Genomic DNA, 20,287 nt, shown 5'->3' on the forward strand with positions numbered 1-20,287 from the left:
GACCAGCCCGAGGAATTCCGAAAGGATCGGAATCGCGTCTGGTTTCTTCGTTTAAACGTGCGTTTCGGTTTTAGTTGAGGGAGAGAGGTACTCTTACCCCCGGTGGCATTGGCTATCATGGTGTCCAACCTTTCGCCGAAAAGTCTACCAGTAGAATACGGAAGTCGCGTGAGGGACTTCTTTGAGGCCGCATCCGCTTTCCATTCTCGCAGCCAGAGGATGCGTCGGATCGTGATGGCGTTTGATGCTATTCCCGCTACACCTCTGGCGGAATCCAGGGCTGCATGAATCATGTAGTCTGCTACCACTGCCATCTGGACCGCTTGGTCCGAGAGTTCAGGATTTGAAGCCTGAAGACCCTCCTGTAGTCTTTTGGCCCAAGCTAGGATGGGCCTTGGCTGACCAAACTGAAGCAAACGCAGGGCCCAGAGAGGCGCCTGCCGCTTCGAAAATAGAACGAGCCATGCGTTCTACTTGCCGGTCTGCTGCGTCCCTAAGGGTTGAGCTATCCGGCAGAGAGAGTAAAGTCTGCGCTGCTAGCCTAGAAACCGGAGGGTCCACTTCAGGTGGATCTGCCCATTGTTTGGTGTCTTCCTGTGGGAAGGGGTACTTCGCTTCCAGATATTTGCGATTAGCGAATTTTTTGTCAGGCTGCGCAAACTGTTTGGTAAGTATTTTCTCAAACTCATCGTGATTAGGGAAGACCTTAGGTGGTTTTTGAACATTTTCGAAGCAAATCCTATGTTTTGGGACTTCCGGGGGCGACTTTGGAATTTTTAGCACCCGATGAATAGAAGAAATTATGTCCTCAACTAGCGCTGTATTGCTAGGGGGAGAAGGTACCACGGACCTGACCGTTTCATTATCTGAGTCGGAGTCACAGATGCCCTCCGAATCCTGTGCCTCGCTAAGGTGATCCCTGGAGGGCGACCTGGGGCGGGGGTCTTCTGTGGAGGGGGATCCCTGAGGTAAATTGCACTGTCTGTCTGTGGCAGGGGACTGCCCAGGAGACCTGGAATGACGCTGTCTCTCCCTAGAGGGGGACGACCTTGTGCTATAGTGCGACTCAGGTGATCGAGACCTGTGAGTCCGCTTACGTCTGTGAGAGTCGGAAGCAGCATGTTCCTGAGACAAGCTGTCCATTTGCTGTGTACCGTCCATAGCCGGGGCCCGACTCTGCAGAGCTTGCAGCAATGTAGCAGTTAGGTTGTCTATGGACTGTGACATAGACTGAGACATCTGAGTTGCCCATTCCGGCGTGGCCTGTGACACTGAAGCGTCAGTAGGGACTCCCTGGGGTTCTGACCCAGAGTTCTGGATGCAGTCCCGGCAGTACGGATACGTGCTGCCACTAGGGAGCGTGGCTTTGCAGGCTGTGCAGAATGCATAGAAACATTCCTGCCTGGTTCTCTTCCTTGAGCCCGGCATAGTGCACAGAGGTTGGCTATAAGGGATCGTACAGGGGTGGCTACGCAGAGGGAACCCACAGAGAGCCTTATAGGAAGTATAGATTCACAGCTGAGTAATGAAAACCCAGCTGTGAGCTTACCCCACCGGTGTGCCCCTAGGTCCAGCGCCGACAGATCCCAGTTCTGTGCCCCCCGAAGACCGCTGTGATGCTTCTCTCCTGGATCTCATCCAGAAAAAATGGCCACCGGGGATCTGAGGAGAGGGAGGAGGGGGCGGAGAGCTGAAAAGGGCGCGCTGGGCTGTGTAAAAACGCCCCCTTTCTGCCTCAATCCGCCCCTTCTATGACACTCCAGTGTGTCATTTTGGTCATCCGGGGGGCGGGGAAAAGGCGGCGGCTTCAGCTAGGCCGAAGCCGCGATCTAAATTTGAAGCCTGATGCCCAGTAGGGCTCCAGAGCGGAGCGGTAGTCCGGGGGGGGGGGCGGATTTGTACCAGACCCCCCCAGAACGGTCGACTGGATAGCGGTGGGGGTAGCAGGGGTAGCGGTTTTTATATGGGGGGCCCCTGAAGGGCTATGGAGCCGCTGCTGCTGCAGAGACAGGGACGCAGCAAAAGCCCCGTTTCTGCTGTGCCATCCAGTCCGCACCCTCCCCCGGCCCCCACAGGATCCCTCAGCCGGCCTGGGGTCCCTGGAAGCTGCGGAATGCTGCCTGATCTCCGACCCTGCCTGAGGCGTCTCAACCTAATACCCCCTGCGGGGGATTAGGAAGGGTGCGTCTGTCACCGTCAGGGGGTCTTCATCCTCGCCTCAACCTCAACCCAGACCCCTTAAAGGGGTTGGGGAAGGAGGGGGGTCTCGACCTCGAACCAGGACCCGAGGGACTTGGGAGGGAGCGACATGGGGAAAAAACCACCTCGACCTCAACCGGGTACCCCTAACAGGGGACCGAAGAGGGAGCCATGCCGGGAGTCTCGCTGGAGACCCACTTTTCTTCATCTGTATTTCCGTGAAAAAAAAAAAAAAGGAAAAAAACGGAAGAAAAAAGGTGTGCCTCCTTGCGACACTAAGCAAAAACTGGAGAAGGCTGACGCCGTCCAGGGGTGTATACTGCAGAGGAGGAGCCAAAGTTAATCTTTTTCAGATTATGCATAGTGTCGCCTCCTAGTGGACAGCAGCATAACACCCAAGGTTCTGTGTCCCCCAATTAGGCGACAGAGTAATTATGATTTTTAAGCAAATTAGTTAAAACATTTTTAATAGTGAATTGGAAAGCCGCTTGTTGTCACAAGTTGTTTCCAATTATACTGCTCTTTTAAGATTGGAATAACGCTTTGAAAATGACCACACTGCTTTTAATAATTTAAAGGGAACCTTTCAGGTCCTCCAAGCCATCTTCTGAACTTCCCGTCACGCGCAGTGCGCCCCTAAAGTCGGAGAGCTTAGACCCGGTTTCAGAGAAGCAGTGACGCTGCCAAAATGAGCAGCGCACAAGATTTGCATCAGCTGGCAAGGACGCCAGCTCGTGCACATTACGTTATCACGCCCACAGGTGCATGATAACATGGAAAGAAGGCTGACTTGTCTGGAGAAACAAACGCCCCATTGACAAGTCAAAGCCCTCTTTAGCAAAGGAGAAGTGGACATTATAAATGATATTTTTTATACATTATTTTCACGGAATAACATTATACATGGCAGGTTAGGCATGGAATTTACTCATACATAGGCGAATGCTGCTGTATTAGAGGGCTTGGGGTACCTGACAGGTTCCCTTTAACAACAGTTATTACATGTGCATCTATAGAACTTACACAAGTATTTAGATCGGTTTAAGAACCACTCAAGCGTTTGTTTTTCATTTCATCACTGGAGTGGTGCCACTAATCTATGGGTATCACACTTACTAAGTGCCGTCTTCACCTGTTATAGGTGCGGCTTTGGTAGTCTTCGGCAGGTTCTGAGCTGCCGGATCGCTCCAGAAGTCATAATTCAATGAAAGGGTATGAGAGCCAGAACGAGGACAGAGCAAAGCTCTTATAGACTTTCACTGAGTGCTTGTGTTACCTCTGACTTCCAGTTAGACTATTGCTCTATACAGGAAAGATGTATATCATTGTACCATGTTAGCCTGCAGATAGAAAAATATTCAGAATTGAGAGTCCTCAGTGGTTGATTCCGGATTTTGTATTAGTCAATGCCTGATGGAGACCTGAGCAGTCTTAAATAGTGTTGAGCATTCCGATACCGCAAGTACTACATGCTACATACATACTACATATATACTACATACATACTACATACATGCTACATACATGCTACATATATACTACATGCATGCTACATACATACTGCATGCTACATACATACTACATGCTACATACATACTACATGCTACATACATACTACATGCTACATACATACTACATGCTACATACATACTACATGCTACATACATACTACATATATACTACATGCATGCTACATACATACTACATGCTACATACATACTACATATATACTACATGCATGCTACATACATACTACATGCTACATACATACTACATATATACTACATGCATGCTACATACATACTACATGCTACATACATACTACATATATACTACATACATACTACATACATGCTACATACATGCTACATACATACTGCATGCTACATACATACTACATACATACTACATGCATGCTACATACATACTACATACATACTACATGCATGCTACATACATACTACATACATACATACTACATGCATGCTACATACATACTACATGCATGCTACATGCATGCTACATGCTACATACATACCACATACATACTACATACATACTACATACATACTACATGCTACATACATACTACATACATACTACATGCTACATACATACTACATACATACATGCTACATACATACTGCATGCTACATACAGTAAAAAAAAAAAGTCCATAGTCTCACTTTATGCCATTGCTGCCACAGCAATGGCATAAAGTGAGACTAGGGACTTTTTTTTTTTTTTTAAGTGGCGGAGGAATACAGTGCGGAAGGATACCTACCTTCCGTCATTGGATTCCTGCAGCCCGTAGAGAACGGCAGCATCATCTGATGCTGCAGTTCTCTACCCAAGATCGTCGTGGGACACACTCGTGGACTGCTTCGGATCGTGGGTGAGTATTTTTGTGGTTTGTTATGTTAATATTTATTCCGGAAAAGACAATGGCTTCGGGGAACAATGTGACAAGTATTGGTAAGTATGTTACTCTATGTTATATGTACTGTATGTCTATGTATGTATTGTATGAATGTATTGTATGTAGTATGTATGTAGTATATATGTGGTATGTATGTAGCATGTAGTATGTATGTAGTATGTATGTAGCATGCATGTAGCATGCAGTATGTATGTAGCATGCATGTAGTATATATGTAGTATGTATGTAGCATGTAGTATGTATGTGGTATGTATGTGGTATGTATGTAGCATGTAGTATGTATGTAGCATGCATGTAGCATGCATGTAGCATGCATGTAGCATGCATGTAGTATGTATGTAGTATGTATGTAGTATGTATGTAGCATGCATGTAGTATGTATGTAGTATGTATGTGGTATGTATGTAGCATGCATGTAGCATGCATGTAGCATGCATATAGCATGTAGTATGTATGTAGTATGTATGTAGCATGTATGTAGTATGTATGTAGCATGCAGTATGTATGTAGCATGTATGTAGCATGTAGTATGTATGTAGCATGTATGTAGCATGTATGTAGCATGTATGTAGCATGTATGTAGCATGTATGTAGTATATATGTAGTATATATGTAGCATGTAGTATGTATGTAGCATGTAGTATGTATGTAGCATGTAGTATGTATGTAGCATGTAGTATGTATGTAGCATGTAGTATGTATGTAGCATGCATGTAGTATGTATGTAGCATGCATGTAGTATATATGTAGTATGTATGTAGCATGCAGTATGTATGTAGCATGTAGTATGTATGTAGCATGTAGTATGTATGTAGCATGTAGTATGTATGTAGCATGTAGTATGTATGTAGCATGCATGTAGTATGTATGTAGCATGCATGTAGTATGTATGTAGTATTTTTTTTTTTTTTTTTTTTTTAACATTTAACACATTAGCCGGATGATGGGACTACTACTGTCCCATCATTGGCTAATGTGTCAATCACTGTCATGGTAGCAGGCATCGCCCGATGGGACTTGTAGTCCCATCGGACGATGCCTGCACAGACCCCCGAAGCCTGCACAGACCACCGGCAGGCCGGCACAGCCCCCCGGAGCCTGCACAGACCACCAGCAGGCCGGCACAGCCCCCCGGCAGGCCGGCACAGACCCCCGGCAGGCCGGCACAGCCCCCCGGCAGGCCGGCACAGACCAGCGGAGCCTGCAGACCCCCTGGCAGGCCGGCACAGCCCCCCGAAAGGCCCGTACAGACCCCAGAGAGGCTGTACAAGGCAAAAACAGGGTTTTTCTTATTCCGATACCGGAAGTCCCATAGACTTGAATGGGACTTCCGGTATCGGAATCGGCGATACCGATACTTTTTTTAAAGATCGGCCGATCCATTCCGATCCGATACTTTGAAGTATCGGACGGTATCGCTCAACTCTAGTCTTAAAAGCTTTCAATTTGTTACCATCTTTTCAGTTAGCCATTAAAAGGTATCAACCACTGAGGACTCTCAATCCTGAATATATTGCTCTATAATCACTTATCTACATCACACATTTTCACAGAGAAAGGTCTTGACTATACAAACCTTATGCAGAGAGCTAAAAAACGAGCACATTTATGAGCAATACTTCTTCCTGCCTCAAAAAAACACGTGCGCACAATATCAGAAAGACATCTTCTTGTTTTATTCAACAAGCTCTCTTTTCCTTCCCGTAAGCTAGAATAAGAAAAGGAAGGGTTAAAAGGATACCTGGGAACTACACAGTAACAACATGTCACTTAACATCACATGTAAGATGATTTTATTACATGTTTTATTATGTTTCTCTGTAGGCCATCTATCAGATTTTGATTAGTCTGCAACAATCATTTATAGTGCACTAACAAGATGGTAATTGCTCACAAAGCTACTTCTACTGTCATAATGAGAGTAGCACAAACACACCCAAAACTTACAAAATAAGCAAATTATTTGTCATGTACCTTCGTCTTACAAAGTCTGTATAAATCTGCACATTAGCAATTGACCGACGTGTGTAGATGATTTTGTCTAAGTGTGCCTGCACTATTTAAGCCGAGTCAGTGCTTCATCAGCCCTAGAAAGGGAATCTGTCACCCCCGGGACAAATATGACCTATTAATAAGGGCATACAGGTAATAGAAATGTTACACTGGTCCTATCTGTATGCCTCATATTAGTGGTCTTGTTGTTGAGAAATGTTATATTCTTTCCTTATGCTAAGGATTTCTTTCAGGCTCCAGGGCGTGCAGTGCCTTGCCGAAATCCCTGCATCCTGTCCTCATAACAAAACTACCCCACTCCTCTATGCACGTCTGTTACAGCCCCGGAATCCTGCGCCTGTGCCCTGCACGCCCTCAGATATACATACCTCTTCCTCCCTTCTATGGGCACTACATTTAGTTTCTTCTGTCAGGAGAGTCACTGTGGTCTTCGCCGTGCACAACAATAAGGTGCTCTCCCTACTTCCTCCCTGCATAGTCCTCTCTAGAAACCATCTGAACATTGCAATGACTATGAGGGAGTAAGTGGGGAGAGCAACTTATCATGCACGCCGAAGGTCGTACGACACGGAGCTTGGAAGAAATTAGCATACAAAAAGAATATAACATTTCTCAACAACAAGATCACTGATATGAGGCACAAAGGTAGGACTAGTGTAACGTTTCTATTATAAATAATAAATTTTATTTCTATAGCGCAAACATATTCCGCACCACTTTACATTTCAGAGGGGACTTGTACAGACGATAGACATTACAGCATAACAATAATCACATAGATCATTACAGATACCAAGAGGAATGAGGGCCCTGCTCGCAAGCTTACAATCTATGAGGAAAAAAGGTAGACACGAAAGGTGGGAGGTAACAATTGCCCTGATTGTATGGACCAGCCATAATGTTAAGTGTGTAACAGTACAGACGCAGAGGGTTAATAGATGCATAAAGCATGTGGAACATGATGCGGGGATCCTGGTTATGGTCAAACTTTTGACTGTGCCACACAGGGATAGATTAGGTTAATGTGTTGAGGTGGTAAACCAGTCTTATTAAATGCCTTTTTAGGGCACGCTTAAAATTGTAGGGATTGGTGACTAATCGTATTGACCTGGGAAGTGCATTTCAGAGAATTGGCGCAGCATGTGTATAGTCTTGGAGTCAAAAGTAAGAAAAGGTCGAATTCTAGAAAGGTTTTTGAGGTGCAGATAACAAGAGAGCCAGTGATCGGATGTGGGGGGCAAAGGAAAGCTCAGAGTCAAGTATGACCCCAAGACGGCGGCCATGTTGCTGAGGAGTAAGAGTGGAACCACACACGGAAATGGCAATGTCGGGTATAGGTACATTAGTTGCGGGAGGAAACACAAGGAGGTTCAGTCTTTGACAGGTTCACTATTACCTGTATGCCCATATTAATAGGTCATATACATCGGGGTGGGGTGACAGATTCCCTTTAACAATAATATCTCAGTCTCCATCGTGAGAAAGCTAGCTTCTTTTGGATGGACCTCAGAAATTAGCCAATTTAGGAGTTTTGGTTGCTTTTAGATGCCTTATATACAAAAAAAAATATATAACAATAGGGAGTTTTAGTACTACAATACCGCAGAATATGCGCTTTGGACAATACACAGTGTTGTCTACTCTGGTTCATAGTAGAAAGTGAGGATTTTAAAGAATAGTGGGGCCACCTTGAACTATAGATATGGACGGGCCAAACATTTCACTTCACCTGCCCGGTCCATTAGAATGTACACCAGCCAGCCAACAAAGAATGTCCAGGACCAAACTCTGTGCGTGCTCTGTAGCCAAACCATCTGATGTCTTTTTACATAGTGTGTTCAGAAGCTTCTCGTGAAAGTCTGAGAACTGCAGCATGGCGCACCGCTGGACCCTAAAGCAGAAATAATAAACAATGTTTACATGTCATTTTTCAGATAAAAAATTTTTGCCGTGGACACATCATAGGCTAAAGTCTCCTGGATCACACAAGCCATGTTCTTGTTCGAACGATCGCTCAAACTCAATGAACAGTATTGTCCAACATTACAAACTGAAAAACGCAAGCAACTTTCTAATTTACTGGTTATTAAACATCCTGTTCATTCTGAAGAAAGGATGGATATTTAATTCTACTGATTACTGCTTGCTATACGGCCAGCTTCAGCGTCCCTGCGCTCTTTCTATGCTATAAAGGTAACGCTGCCTCAGCTTGCAACATCGGAGAGTGCACAATTTGGACCAGAGATCCAACAAAGCCTCTGGTTTGAATGGTAAATTAGGAGAGCAATGGCCGGCCCACCTTTCCTCCCCTCCGCAGAATGAATGATACCAGGAGCCTGGGGAAAGAAAAAGATTAGACACTTCAAACTATTTTTTTCCCCATACCCTGTCTATGTAATGTAGCGTAGATGCATTAATATACTGTACTTAATGACCGCAGTCTTCCCCAGTTTCCTGCACCAATCCAGTTCTCATTTAGGTCACGTGCCCGCTCTCCTTTCCTTTATCGGCTCACACAAGCACCGCTGTGAGGGGCAGTGCTACTTTCTCAATGCAAGCCTTTGGAGCATCAGAAAGAAGATCTATACACTTAACGCTGCATAAGTGACTTCTTGTTCACACACAAACTAGTGTGGTAAAGAGAGTCTGACTTCAAGTCATGTGATACAGAAGAGGACTGGAGCTGTGCTGGAAACTGGGGAAGATGGCGGTCAGCAAGTATATTAACACTGACACTTCATTTAATAGACAGGAGTAGAAAAAATATATTTTTGGAAGTGCATCGTTAAGTTTTTCCACCCTAGACAAGCTGCTATTCTGCATAGGCTTTAAAGAAAAAAACAAACAAAAAAAAAAAAACTTAAAGGAAATTTTCTAAAGGATTCCCAATAAATGATCTCAAAGAGCAATCGTGCCCCTGCATCATGGTTTATAACGGGTCTCGAACATAAGACTACAAATGCACCTTTCTTTTGGGATACAGGTTTTCTTGAAGCGTCGTATTGTGACCGACACTTCCTGGAGAAGGTCACACCCTCGGAGGTTATCTACTTTCCGGGAGGAGGTGCTTGTATCAATTTTTGTTGCAGATTTGTCCTTCAGAAAGGAAAAAAAAACAAACAAAAAAAAAAGAAACAATGAAAACAATATTCTCCATATCAAAATTAGACAAATAATCGCAATAATAAAAACTGTAACCTGTTATGGTCTCATACCTTGCCTGGAACAACTTTAGCTAATAATGATGCAAGAGAGTGTCCCTTCACACTCTGGGGCTTTATAGAGGGCATCCTCACAACTGGCCTGGTTCCACCGTTGCACAAGTCTTCAGCTCCTCTGTCATTCACAGCCTTGACATGAATTAAAAAAGACCGATACTTGCCTCCGGCCATGCCTAAACATAAAATATACCTTAAAACTAATGAAAACATGACACAAATACTACATGAATGGTTCGTAAGCGAAGACATGTCGTAGAAGCCTTACTACTACCACCATACTAGACCTACCTTTTACAAGCTTAGGACTTGTCAAGGTCAACATCCCTGCATGACCCGACAGATCAAGGCCACTTGCTAACCACACTGGACCACATAAAATATCTTCCTTATGTTCTTCTAAAAATGGGCACAACCTTGGGCCTGAACAACAAAGAAAAAAATTACGTTAACCACAAATTTACTATGTGCATAGAGAAATCGCTACAAAAACACCATGCAAAGCTTGAGGATGCACAAAATGATACTGACTAAGTGAATATCAAAAAATATTTCATAAAGCTTTAACAAAAAAAAAAAAAACATTGAAGGTGGTGTCAGATTATATATTATATACACACATTTATTTTTTATTTTTTCCCCGAAATCGCTGCAGCAATCAAGTGACTAGAAGAGAGTGTGATCGCTGCAGCAATCAAGTAACTAGAAGAGAGTGTCAGAGAAGCAGTCGATAATGCGCTCTTCTACTCGCCCAAATGCTGCAGACAACTACTGTCTGCAGCGGTGATGTGACTTCTGAACAGGTCAGACAGCATTTAAGGAGCCGGCGCAAACCTCTAGAGCCTTGTGCAATGGATCCCAAGAAGGTGAACATGCCTCTAAATTTTTTAGGCATGGAGAAATTAAAAATATTTTACTGTCAGAAAGCACCTTTAAAAGACGTACAGCCCAAATGCTTGTCATGATGCCATGAAAGGCACCTGTTCCAAAGATTTGTAACTACACTCAACTCATGTGGAAAGAGCAGGAACAGGAGTCTATGTATCTTGGATTGGACTGAACCAGATCCGTGGTGGGTGTCAAAATAATGTTGTGTGATTTCCATGAATCACTAGCGTAATATCAATATTCTTTGGTCAAACTCGTTTAAAAACAATACTATTTAAAATTGTCTCCTAATAAAATGATTAGCTGTATCAAGACACTTAAAATATGAGCAAAAGCTAGCAAATAATTTAGCAAATTCAGGCTTACAGACTACAATAAATACTCACATTGAGAATCCTCCACTTCCATGTTCTGCAATTCCTCATTCAGATCCACCAGAGTAGGCCTTCCATTCCTCTGCACTTCTACATTGAAGGCTGCAGACAGAGGAAAGGATATGTGTCTGTCCACTGGGGTCTCTAAAATGGGAAACAACTCCTGAGTTAGGACATTCAGCAGGTTCACCAAATTTTAAGAGAGTTTCACAAACTTAAAAGTAAAGAGGTCAGCCCAAACTGACAATATACAATAAGCACATAGCCTTTGGGGGGATATAGCTCCTGTAAAAATCACACCTTTATTGTTGTCGTCACTGCTTCCGTCGTTTGGAAACTGCAATTTAATCAATTGACTGCCCGGTGTAAACTTAGTATGGCCAAGAGGCTCAGTGCGCCATTATGCCCTCTGGTTTTACAAGCCTACCAATCCCCGCTTGAGTCAGAGACCGCACAGAGCAGGAAAGCTCGGGCAAGCCAACGTTGCCAATCAACACCAATAATAAAGTCAGGGGTATGTGGAACCACGGAGTGGTGCACTGATCCTCTTGTCCACACCAAGGGTGCACAGAGCAGTCTATTTGGCATAGAAGATTAAATGTCTGTTCCTGAAAAAAAGATTAGAAGACCAAAAGGTGCAATTTTGTGCTATCGTCCTTATAAGGTTATGTATTTTATTTTTACCCCCAGTTTCTGTTTCTCTTTAAAAAGAACCTTTAATTGGGACAGACTCCCATATGCCTTAATAGGTTTCCACAAAGAAGCATCTCCCGATAAAGTGATGAGTCAGAATGTACAGCCTCTCAGATTCTGGTGGGCTTGAATTGTCCATTCATTACAAGGATGGCCACACATACCTGAATTGCTGCTACATAAACTAGTGGCTAAAATTGTGGATACACTTCAAATTTGTCATTGTTTAAAGATTTTACCATGCAATCAAAGTGTTTATAACAAGAATGCCAAAAGTAGTCTAAGGTAGATTATAACACCTATACATAGAAAAAAAGGTTACCATAATACAAAATAACTCATTACTTCTATAAGAACTGTGGAATGGCTGAATCAAAATATCACGCCCTAAATGTGTTAATTTCATGCTATCCCTATGTGTTCTTTCCTTAGTAGCATGTAGGGTATTCCTTTAGCATCTCCTTAGCATTGTTTCAACAAGAATTCTCAGGTTCTCTGTGGTTATAATAACATGGTACCAGGAACTGATAACAGCTGCAATCAATGCCTGTTGTTTGGTCGCTCACTAGAAACCAATCGCCTTAATCTTGACCACAGATTTTCGATAGGGATCAGAACAGGACTGTTTCCTGGCCATGAAAGCACAGAAATTTGTTTGCTTTCAAACAATTTTAGACATTTTAGACACTGCCTCGCCAAGGTCACAAATTGATGGGATGAGCTTTGGTTCAAGGACATCATGAACATATTTCAAAGCATTTTCAGTTCCCTCAAGGACCTGTAGTCTCCCAATTCCATGCCAGGACATGCAGCCCCATATCATAACACTCTCACGATGTTTCATTGTAGCTGTCATACACCCTCTCTTTTTCTTTAGTTTCCCTTTTTTCAAAAGTTTTAGTTTTTGTTGTCATTTAGGTAAAAGTCGCAGCTAATGGCAGTTCTGTTATCTGTGTGATATCTCTAAATTTTGCTCGGACACCAATATGCATTATATCCAGATGGGTAGGAATGGGTTCTGAATTAATATGTATGACTTGGAATGTGAGGGTCATAAAAACCCCCCCGGAAGAAAATTAAGGTGTTCTCACAAATTAGGCAATATCATCCTCACATTGTGGCTTTGGTTGAGACACCTGACCAGAGACACAGTTCGGTGTGTGCAAAAATCGTGGGTACAATGGTTTATTCATGCATTTCATACCAGCTATTCAAGGGGGGTTTAACTATTGATACATAAAAATGTTAGGTGGGAAGCCAGGGAGGCCCAGAAAGATCCTGAGGGGCGTTTCGTGTTTGTACACGCACTGATAAACTATAGGAATTATGTTATTCTGTGTATTTATAACCCCCCCCAGCTAATATGTCAATTCTCCAGAAAGCATTGAGTTTCGCCCTGAATTATCCAGACGCAGATGTTATCTGCATGGAGGATTTTAATTTGGTCATGAATAATCATCTTGATAAACTTAGACTGGGCAATGGTGTATAGAGTGGGACTCCATCGCCGGCTGCGTCCCAACTGTCACAATTCATGGAAGGAAGCGGATGGCTAGATCTATGGAGAATGTGCCACCACGAGACGAGGGAGTATATTTGCCATTCATACACTAAGCGTTCCTTGTCTCGCATAGATATCTTTGGATCCAGCAGTCTGGCAATGTGGGTGGATAATACTGAGCATGGCAGTAGGGGGATTTCAGATCATAGTCCGGTCATTCTTAAACTTAAACACGAACCACTAAACAATAGGATAATGTGGAAATTGAACCCTTTCTGGCTGAAGTTGGTGAAATCGCCCGATAGAACGATTGATCAGTTACGTTGCTTCATCTCGTCCCACCCTGAACCCTGGAATATTAACTTATTTTGGGATACCTTTAAGGCATATCTGAGGAGTTGTCTATCCTCTACGATTTCTTACATTAAACTAGTGACATCAAGGGAGGATGATGAGATGAAGCGGCGTTTGAAGGATTCAGAGGCCGCCTACATGTCTGGCCAGACTAATAGCAATAGAGTGGAGTGGTTGACAGCTCAAAGGTTATATACTCAACACATTGACACTAAATCCAAACGTAAATTGTTTTTTGCTCGCCTATCTTATTTCGAGCTGGGGAATCAGGCAAGCAAATTTTTAGCTTACCTGGTGCGTCAACATAATACAACTAATACAATATTGCAGATTCGTAATGAGGATGGTACCTTGGTTTCTTCAACTGAAGAGATACGGAGTTGCTTTTTTAATTACAGTTCATTGTACAGCTCCAAGACTGATGTAGATAGCCGGGGGTGTCTAGACTACCTGTCAGATATGATGTTTCCCACATTAAGTTCTTCCCAGGGGGCCTTTATGGATGCTGAATTTACTTTGGAGGAGATAGAGGATGCCATGAAGGATATGGCCTCTGGGAAGGCCCCTGGACCGGATGGGTTTCCTATCGAACTATACAGGAAATACCGGGAGATATTGGCGCCACTTATGTTGGCGGTGTTTCGGGGGATTTTGGAAGGGGATCCATGCTGGAGTCCTTCTACGAGGCTAATATAATAGTGCTTAAAAAGGAGGGGAAAGACCCTTTAGATTGTGAATCTTATCGGCCCATATCATTAGTAAATGTGGACTATAAGATTTTTACGAAAATCTTGGACACCAGGTTGAGCTCAATCATATTAGACCTCATACACCCTGATCAAACCGGCTTTATGCCTGGTAAGAGTACTTCCATCAAATATTAGACGAGTTCAGTCGGTGGTCCAATATAGCCCCCTGGTACCGGACAATGAATGGGCATTGGCATCGTTGGATGCGGCCAAGACTTTTGATTCTCTTGAGTGGCTTTTTCTCCATGCATGCTTACAGAGATATGGATTTGGTGACAGATTACTAAAATGGGTTAATATATTATATATGAAGCCTAAAGCCTGGGTCATTGTAAATAGTTCCATATCTGAGCCCTTTTCACTACACAGGGGAACTCGTCAGGGGTGTCCCCTTTCCCCGGCCCTTTTTGCTCTTGCGATTGAGGCATTGGCAGTTCGCATAAGATCCTCCCCTAATATTGCGGATATAGAAACAGCGGATCGGACAGACACCATAGGCCTACATGCTGACGATATGGTGAAATTTATGGATAGAGCGGAGGAAACACTGGCGAGAGTGATCACCACTATAAATAAATTCAGTAAATATTCTGGCTTATATATAAATTGGGAGAAATCTGCTCTGATGCCTCTCTCCCATGCCCCAATGCCACGACTTGAGACTCTCTCCTCATTACCCATTGTACTCAGTTTTAAATATCTAGGTGTTCATATTTCTCAAGGCAGTACGCTTGATTTGCAGCTTAACATACATCCACTGCTACAGATGGTCAAAGTCAAATTCACAATTTGGAGTGAACTCCCGCTGTCTGTAGCCGGACGTATTAACTTAATTAACATGATTAACATGATATTACTCCCTAAGCTCAGCTATTCTCTTCAACATAGTGCTGTGGTGGTGCCCAGATCCTACTTTGCGAACCTGAACTCCCAGATCATGTCTTTTATATGGGGGAAAACCAGGCCTAAACTCAAACTATCCACTCTGCAAAGACCTAAAGGGGGGGAGGGGGCAGCATTACCAGATTTTTTTTCTGTATTATTTGGCTGGACAGGCCAAAGCTATAAGTAAGTGGATGCCCGGTAGTCACCTCCCTAATTCTGAAGATCATCTGCTTCATGCCGCACGAGCTGATTGAAGCGGGGTTTTTTGGAGTTGGGGAAAATAAATGTCCCTCGTTTGTTACCCGTACTTCGCCTGGCACGATCAGTATGGAAACAGATTAAAAGGGTGATTGGATTTGGGGATATTATACAGTAGCTGAAATGCCCCTTTGGAATAATGGTTACCTTCCGGCATTACTTGAACACCCACCCGCCAAATTCTGGACTCAATACAATGTTTTTACGATAGGTGATCTACATGATCGTGGAACTCTGATATCTTTTGAACAATTACAGGTTAAAAGCAATGTCCCGAGATCCCAATTCTTTCGTTATTTACAATTAAGGTCAGCCTTTCATTCACACATGAGATGTGTAGGTGTAAACAATGCTATTTCGTCTTTACCCTTGATAGGAATTCTTAAATCACAGGGTCCCCAGGGTCTCATCTCCTCTCTGTATACATACATGCTGTCAGTAGGGACAGAATCCACCATAGATTCGGTTAAGGGGAAATGGGAAAGGCTCACCCCTGGTGTACAGAGAGAGGAGTGGGAGGAAATTTTGGAGTCTCCAGTCAAGGTATCTCCGTCTGTTAACAACAGGATGATACAATTATATATTATAAACCAATCATACTTGACTCAGACTCGACTCTAAGATGGGCCGATACCAATCACCGGAATGTTTGAGATGCCATTCAGTAGATGCTGACTTTATCCACATGATCTAGCAGTGTCCTATCATTGCACAATATTGGAAGGAGGTGACATCATTATTAACATCCCTGGTACAAGTTCCTGTTCCCCTTGAGCCACTGGTCTGTTTGTTTGGGGTATGGGATGAGGAGACATGGGGTCAATATACTGGGATTTTCTTACGAGAGACGTTTATGGCACGAAAGGTACTGGCACTACGGTGGATGGGAAGCTCATCTCCCTCTCTTGGGATCTGGATCAATTTAGTGAACTTGATTATCCCATATGAGCGCACACTATATCAAAACAGAGGATACCTGGGTATATTTGATAAGATTTGGGAGAGGTGGAACTCCTCTCACCTTACATTGTAGAGTGGAGATATCACATAATAAATAGCTGATTGTGTGTAATTAAGCTGCGCATTAGTTGTTTTTTTAGATATATGTACGGTTCAGAAGTTAGATGGGTTTGATCGCTTGAGTAATAACATAAAGACCAGTGTGATTTAATTGACATTGTTTTATTCTGTATACAACTGGTATGCACATCTTGCTTTGCATTTAATGTCATGTGAAACATATATATTTTATACAGTATTTCACAACATGTACACGTATGTATGCTGTATACCCTGTTTATGATTTAATAAACGAATTAAAAAAATTAGAATAAAGAGCATATATAACACATTTCTGGACTATACGTAGCAACCCAGGTTTAGACAGCAGAAAACACGAAAAACATATTTCCTACAAATTATAGCATCCTTTGCGGTGTAAAGTGGAGAGGTCAATATCGCTAACGTTAATGTACTAGGGTAGAATAGGGACGCAACATATAAGGACACGAGAACATGTGAAAGACATCATAGCAGCCAGGGATTCCACTGATATTTCTAGCCTGAAAACGGTCCCAAGGCATTTCAAGTTGCGCCACGGCTCAAACCCTATTGGGCTTTTGGTCCGTGGAATTGACCGCATTCACTGCGGAGTCAGAGGAGGGGATTACAAACGAGCCCTGGTACAACTTGAATGCCGGTGGATTGTCACCCTCGGCACGATGTCCCCACATGGACTCAATGAGCAATTGTCATTTACATCTTTTCTTTGATTATGTCCTCAGTTTTTGTTTTTAATTTAGTCTTACATGTTATGTTCAATTTTTAACTGTTTTTATGTTTGTCTTAATTAGCTCATCTTTATGAGGTTGTGATTTAGTGACATCTCGTTCTCTGGTGACCCTACTGAGCAGTTATTGGGAAATATGGAAGAAGACCTATGGATAAAGAACGTCTGCTGCCTTAAATTCATGCATTTTTTGGATAAATTGCACTTTATTTGTAATGTGACATCTTTGTGATATATCTTTTTACTATGTGCTTAAATATGTGTATTTAATATGTGTTTTTGCGCTAATAGATTTAGTAGTGCCCGATTTAAATATATTTAAGTGGTTAGATGCAATCCTAATGCCTGGGTAACACTACAGGGTGTAATTGATATTTATCCCCCATCCAGTCTGTACTAAAGAGCTGGGCATATGCACGGTGGAGACTGGGCAATACCATAGGATACAACTGACTACTATTTTTAAGTAAGCTTGCACTGGAGAGAAACGGGCACATGCGCGGTGGGGGCTTGCCTGTCGCGTCACTGAAGGCATCTGCACGGCCCCGCCGGGCGTCAGAGTAGCCATGATAACGGCTGCTCAGCCGACACTCGCCGGGGTTCCGGGATGGCTGGAAGTGACGCGAAGGGAGGTAACATACCTCCTGAGCATGCGCGGCGTTCTAAAGATGGCGCGTACCAGGTCCCAGCCATAGCAGCTACTACACAGCTCCCTGAGGAAGCCCTGTAAGGCGAAGCGCGTCGGGCACAAGCGAGGTTACATCAGGTTCCCACATGGGTAAGAACTTGCTACAGTAACTGTACTATTAACCCCTTCACCCCCAAGGGTGGTTTGCACGTTCATGACCGGGCCAATTTTTACAATTCTGACCACTGTACCTTTATGAGGTCATAACTCTCGAACGCTTCCATGGATCCCGGTGATTCTGACATTGTTTTCTCGTGACATATTGTACTTCATGTTAGTGGTAAAATTTCATTCAAATAACTTGCGTTTATTTGTGAGAAAAACGGAAATTTGGAGAAAATTTTGAAAATTTCGCAATTTTCCAACTTTGAATTTTTATGCCCTTAAATCACAGAGATACGGCACACAAAAAACTTGATAACTAACATTTCCCACATGATTACTTTACATCAGCACAATTTTGGAACCAAAATTTTTTTTTGTTAGGAAGTTATAAGGGTTAAAAGTTGACCAGCGATTTCTCATTTTTACAACACCATTTTATTTTTAGGACCACATCACATTTGAAGCCACTTTGAAGGGTCTATATGATAGAAAATACCCAAAAGTGACACCATTCTAAAAACTGCACCCCTTAAGGTGCTCAAAACCACATTCAAGAAGTTTATTAACCCTTTAGGTGCGTCACATGAAATTTTTTGAATATTTAAAAAAAAATGAACATCTAACTTTTTTTCATAAAAAAATACTTCAGGTTCAATTTTTTTTATTTTACCAAGGGTAACAGGAGAAATTGAACTGCAAAAGTTATTGTGCAATTTGTCCTGAGTACGCAGATACCTGATATGTGGGGGGGAACGACTGTTTCGGCGCATGGCAGAGCTCAGAATGGAAGGAGCGCAATTTGACTTTTTCAATGCAAAATTGGCTGGAATTCAGATTGGACGCCATGTCACGTTTGGAGAGTCCCTGATGTACCTAAACAGTGGAAACCCCCTACAAGTGACCCCATTTTGGAAACTAGACCCCCCAAGGAACTTATCTAGATATGTGGTGAGAACTTTGAACCCACAAGGGCTTTACAGAAGTTTATAACGTACAGCGGTACAATTAAAAAATCATATTTTCTCCACAAAAATGATCTTTTCACCCCAATTTTTATTTTCCCAAGGGTAACAGGACCCTAAAAGTTATTGTGCAATTTGTCCTGAGTACGCTGATACCCCACATGTGGGGGTAAACCACTATTTGGGCGCATGGCAGAGCTCGGAAGGGAAGCAGCGCCATTTGACGTTTTTGGCTGGAATTGAGATTGGACACCATGTCGCGTTTGGAAAACCCCTGATGTACCAAAACAGTGGAAACCCCCCACAAATGACACCATTTTGGAAAATAGACCCCCTAAGGAACTTATCTAGATGTGTGGTGAGAACTTTGAACCCCCATGGGCTTCACAGAAGTTTATAACATAAAGCCATACAATTAAAAAATCATATTTTTTTCCACAAAAATGATCTTTTCACCCTCAATTCTTATTTTCCCAAGGGTAACAGGACCCTAAAAGTTATTGTGCAATTTGTCCTGAGTACGCTGATACCCCACATGTGGGGGTAAACCACTATTTGGGCGCATGGCAGAGCTCGGAAGGGAAGCAGCGCCATTTGACGTTTTTGGCTGGAATTGAGATCGGACACCATGTCGCGTTTGGAAAACCCCTGATGTACCAAAACAGTGGAAACCCCCCACAAATGACACCATTTTGGAAACTAGACCCCCTAAGGAACTTATCTAGATGTGTGGTGAGCATTTTGACCCCCCCAGTGCTTCACAGAAGTTTACAACGCCCGGGCGTGAAAATAAAAAATTCGTATTTTTTCCACAAACATGATCTTTTAGTCACCATTTTTTTATTTTCCCAAGGGTACCAGGAGAAATTGGACCCCAAAAGTTGTTGTCCAATTTGTCCTGAGTATGCTGATACCCCATATGTGGGAGAAAACTACTGTATGGGCACACGTCGGGGCTCGGAAGGGAAGTAGTGACGTTTTGGAATGCAGACTTTGATGGAATGGTCTGCGGGTGTCATGTTGCCTTTGGAGAGCCCCTAATGTACCTAAACAGTGGAAACCCCCCACAAATGACACCATTTTGTAAACTAGACCCCCCAAGGAACTTATCTAGATGTGTGGTGAGCACTTTGACCCCCCCAGTGCTTCACAGAAGTTTACAACGCCCGGG

At 43.1% G+C, this 20,287-nt stretch overlaps 1 protein-coding gene across 7 annotated transcripts in view; it reads right to left on the reverse strand.

Annotated features, from left to right (window-relative positions):
- Window positions 1–20,287, reverse strand: part of BIRC6 (baculoviral IAP repeat containing 6) — a 471,996-nt gene that overhangs the window by 355,126 nt on the left and 96,583 nt on the right. For all 7 annotated transcript variants that reach the window (XM_073557613.1, XM_073557615.1, XM_073557616.1 and 4 more), the window contains exons 14-19: window positions 11,145–11,276; window positions 10,162–10,293; window positions 9,868–10,046; window positions 9,618–9,748; window positions 8,382–8,543; window positions 6,216–6,347 (exon numbers count right to left, since the gene is read on the reverse strand). In XM_073557613.1, coding sequence (XP_073413714.1) covers window positions 6,216–6,347; window positions 8,382–8,543; window positions 9,618–9,748; window positions 9,868–10,046; window positions 10,162–10,293; window positions 11,145–11,276 — 868 coding nt within the window. The remainder of the gene's footprint in view (window positions 1–6,215; window positions 6,348–8,381; window positions 8,544–9,617; window positions 9,749–9,867; window positions 10,047–10,161; window positions 10,294–11,144; window positions 11,277–20,287) is intronic.

The sequence above is a fragment of the Dendrobates tinctorius genome, unplaced genomic scaffold (genome assembly GCF_039654945.1).
Source record: "Dendrobates tinctorius isolate UK_male_01 unplaced genomic scaffold, ASM3965494v1 ptg000250l, whole genome shotgun sequence".
Lineage (NCBI taxonomy): Eukaryota > Metazoa > Chordata > Amphibia > Anura > Dendrobatidae > Dendrobates > Dendrobates tinctorius.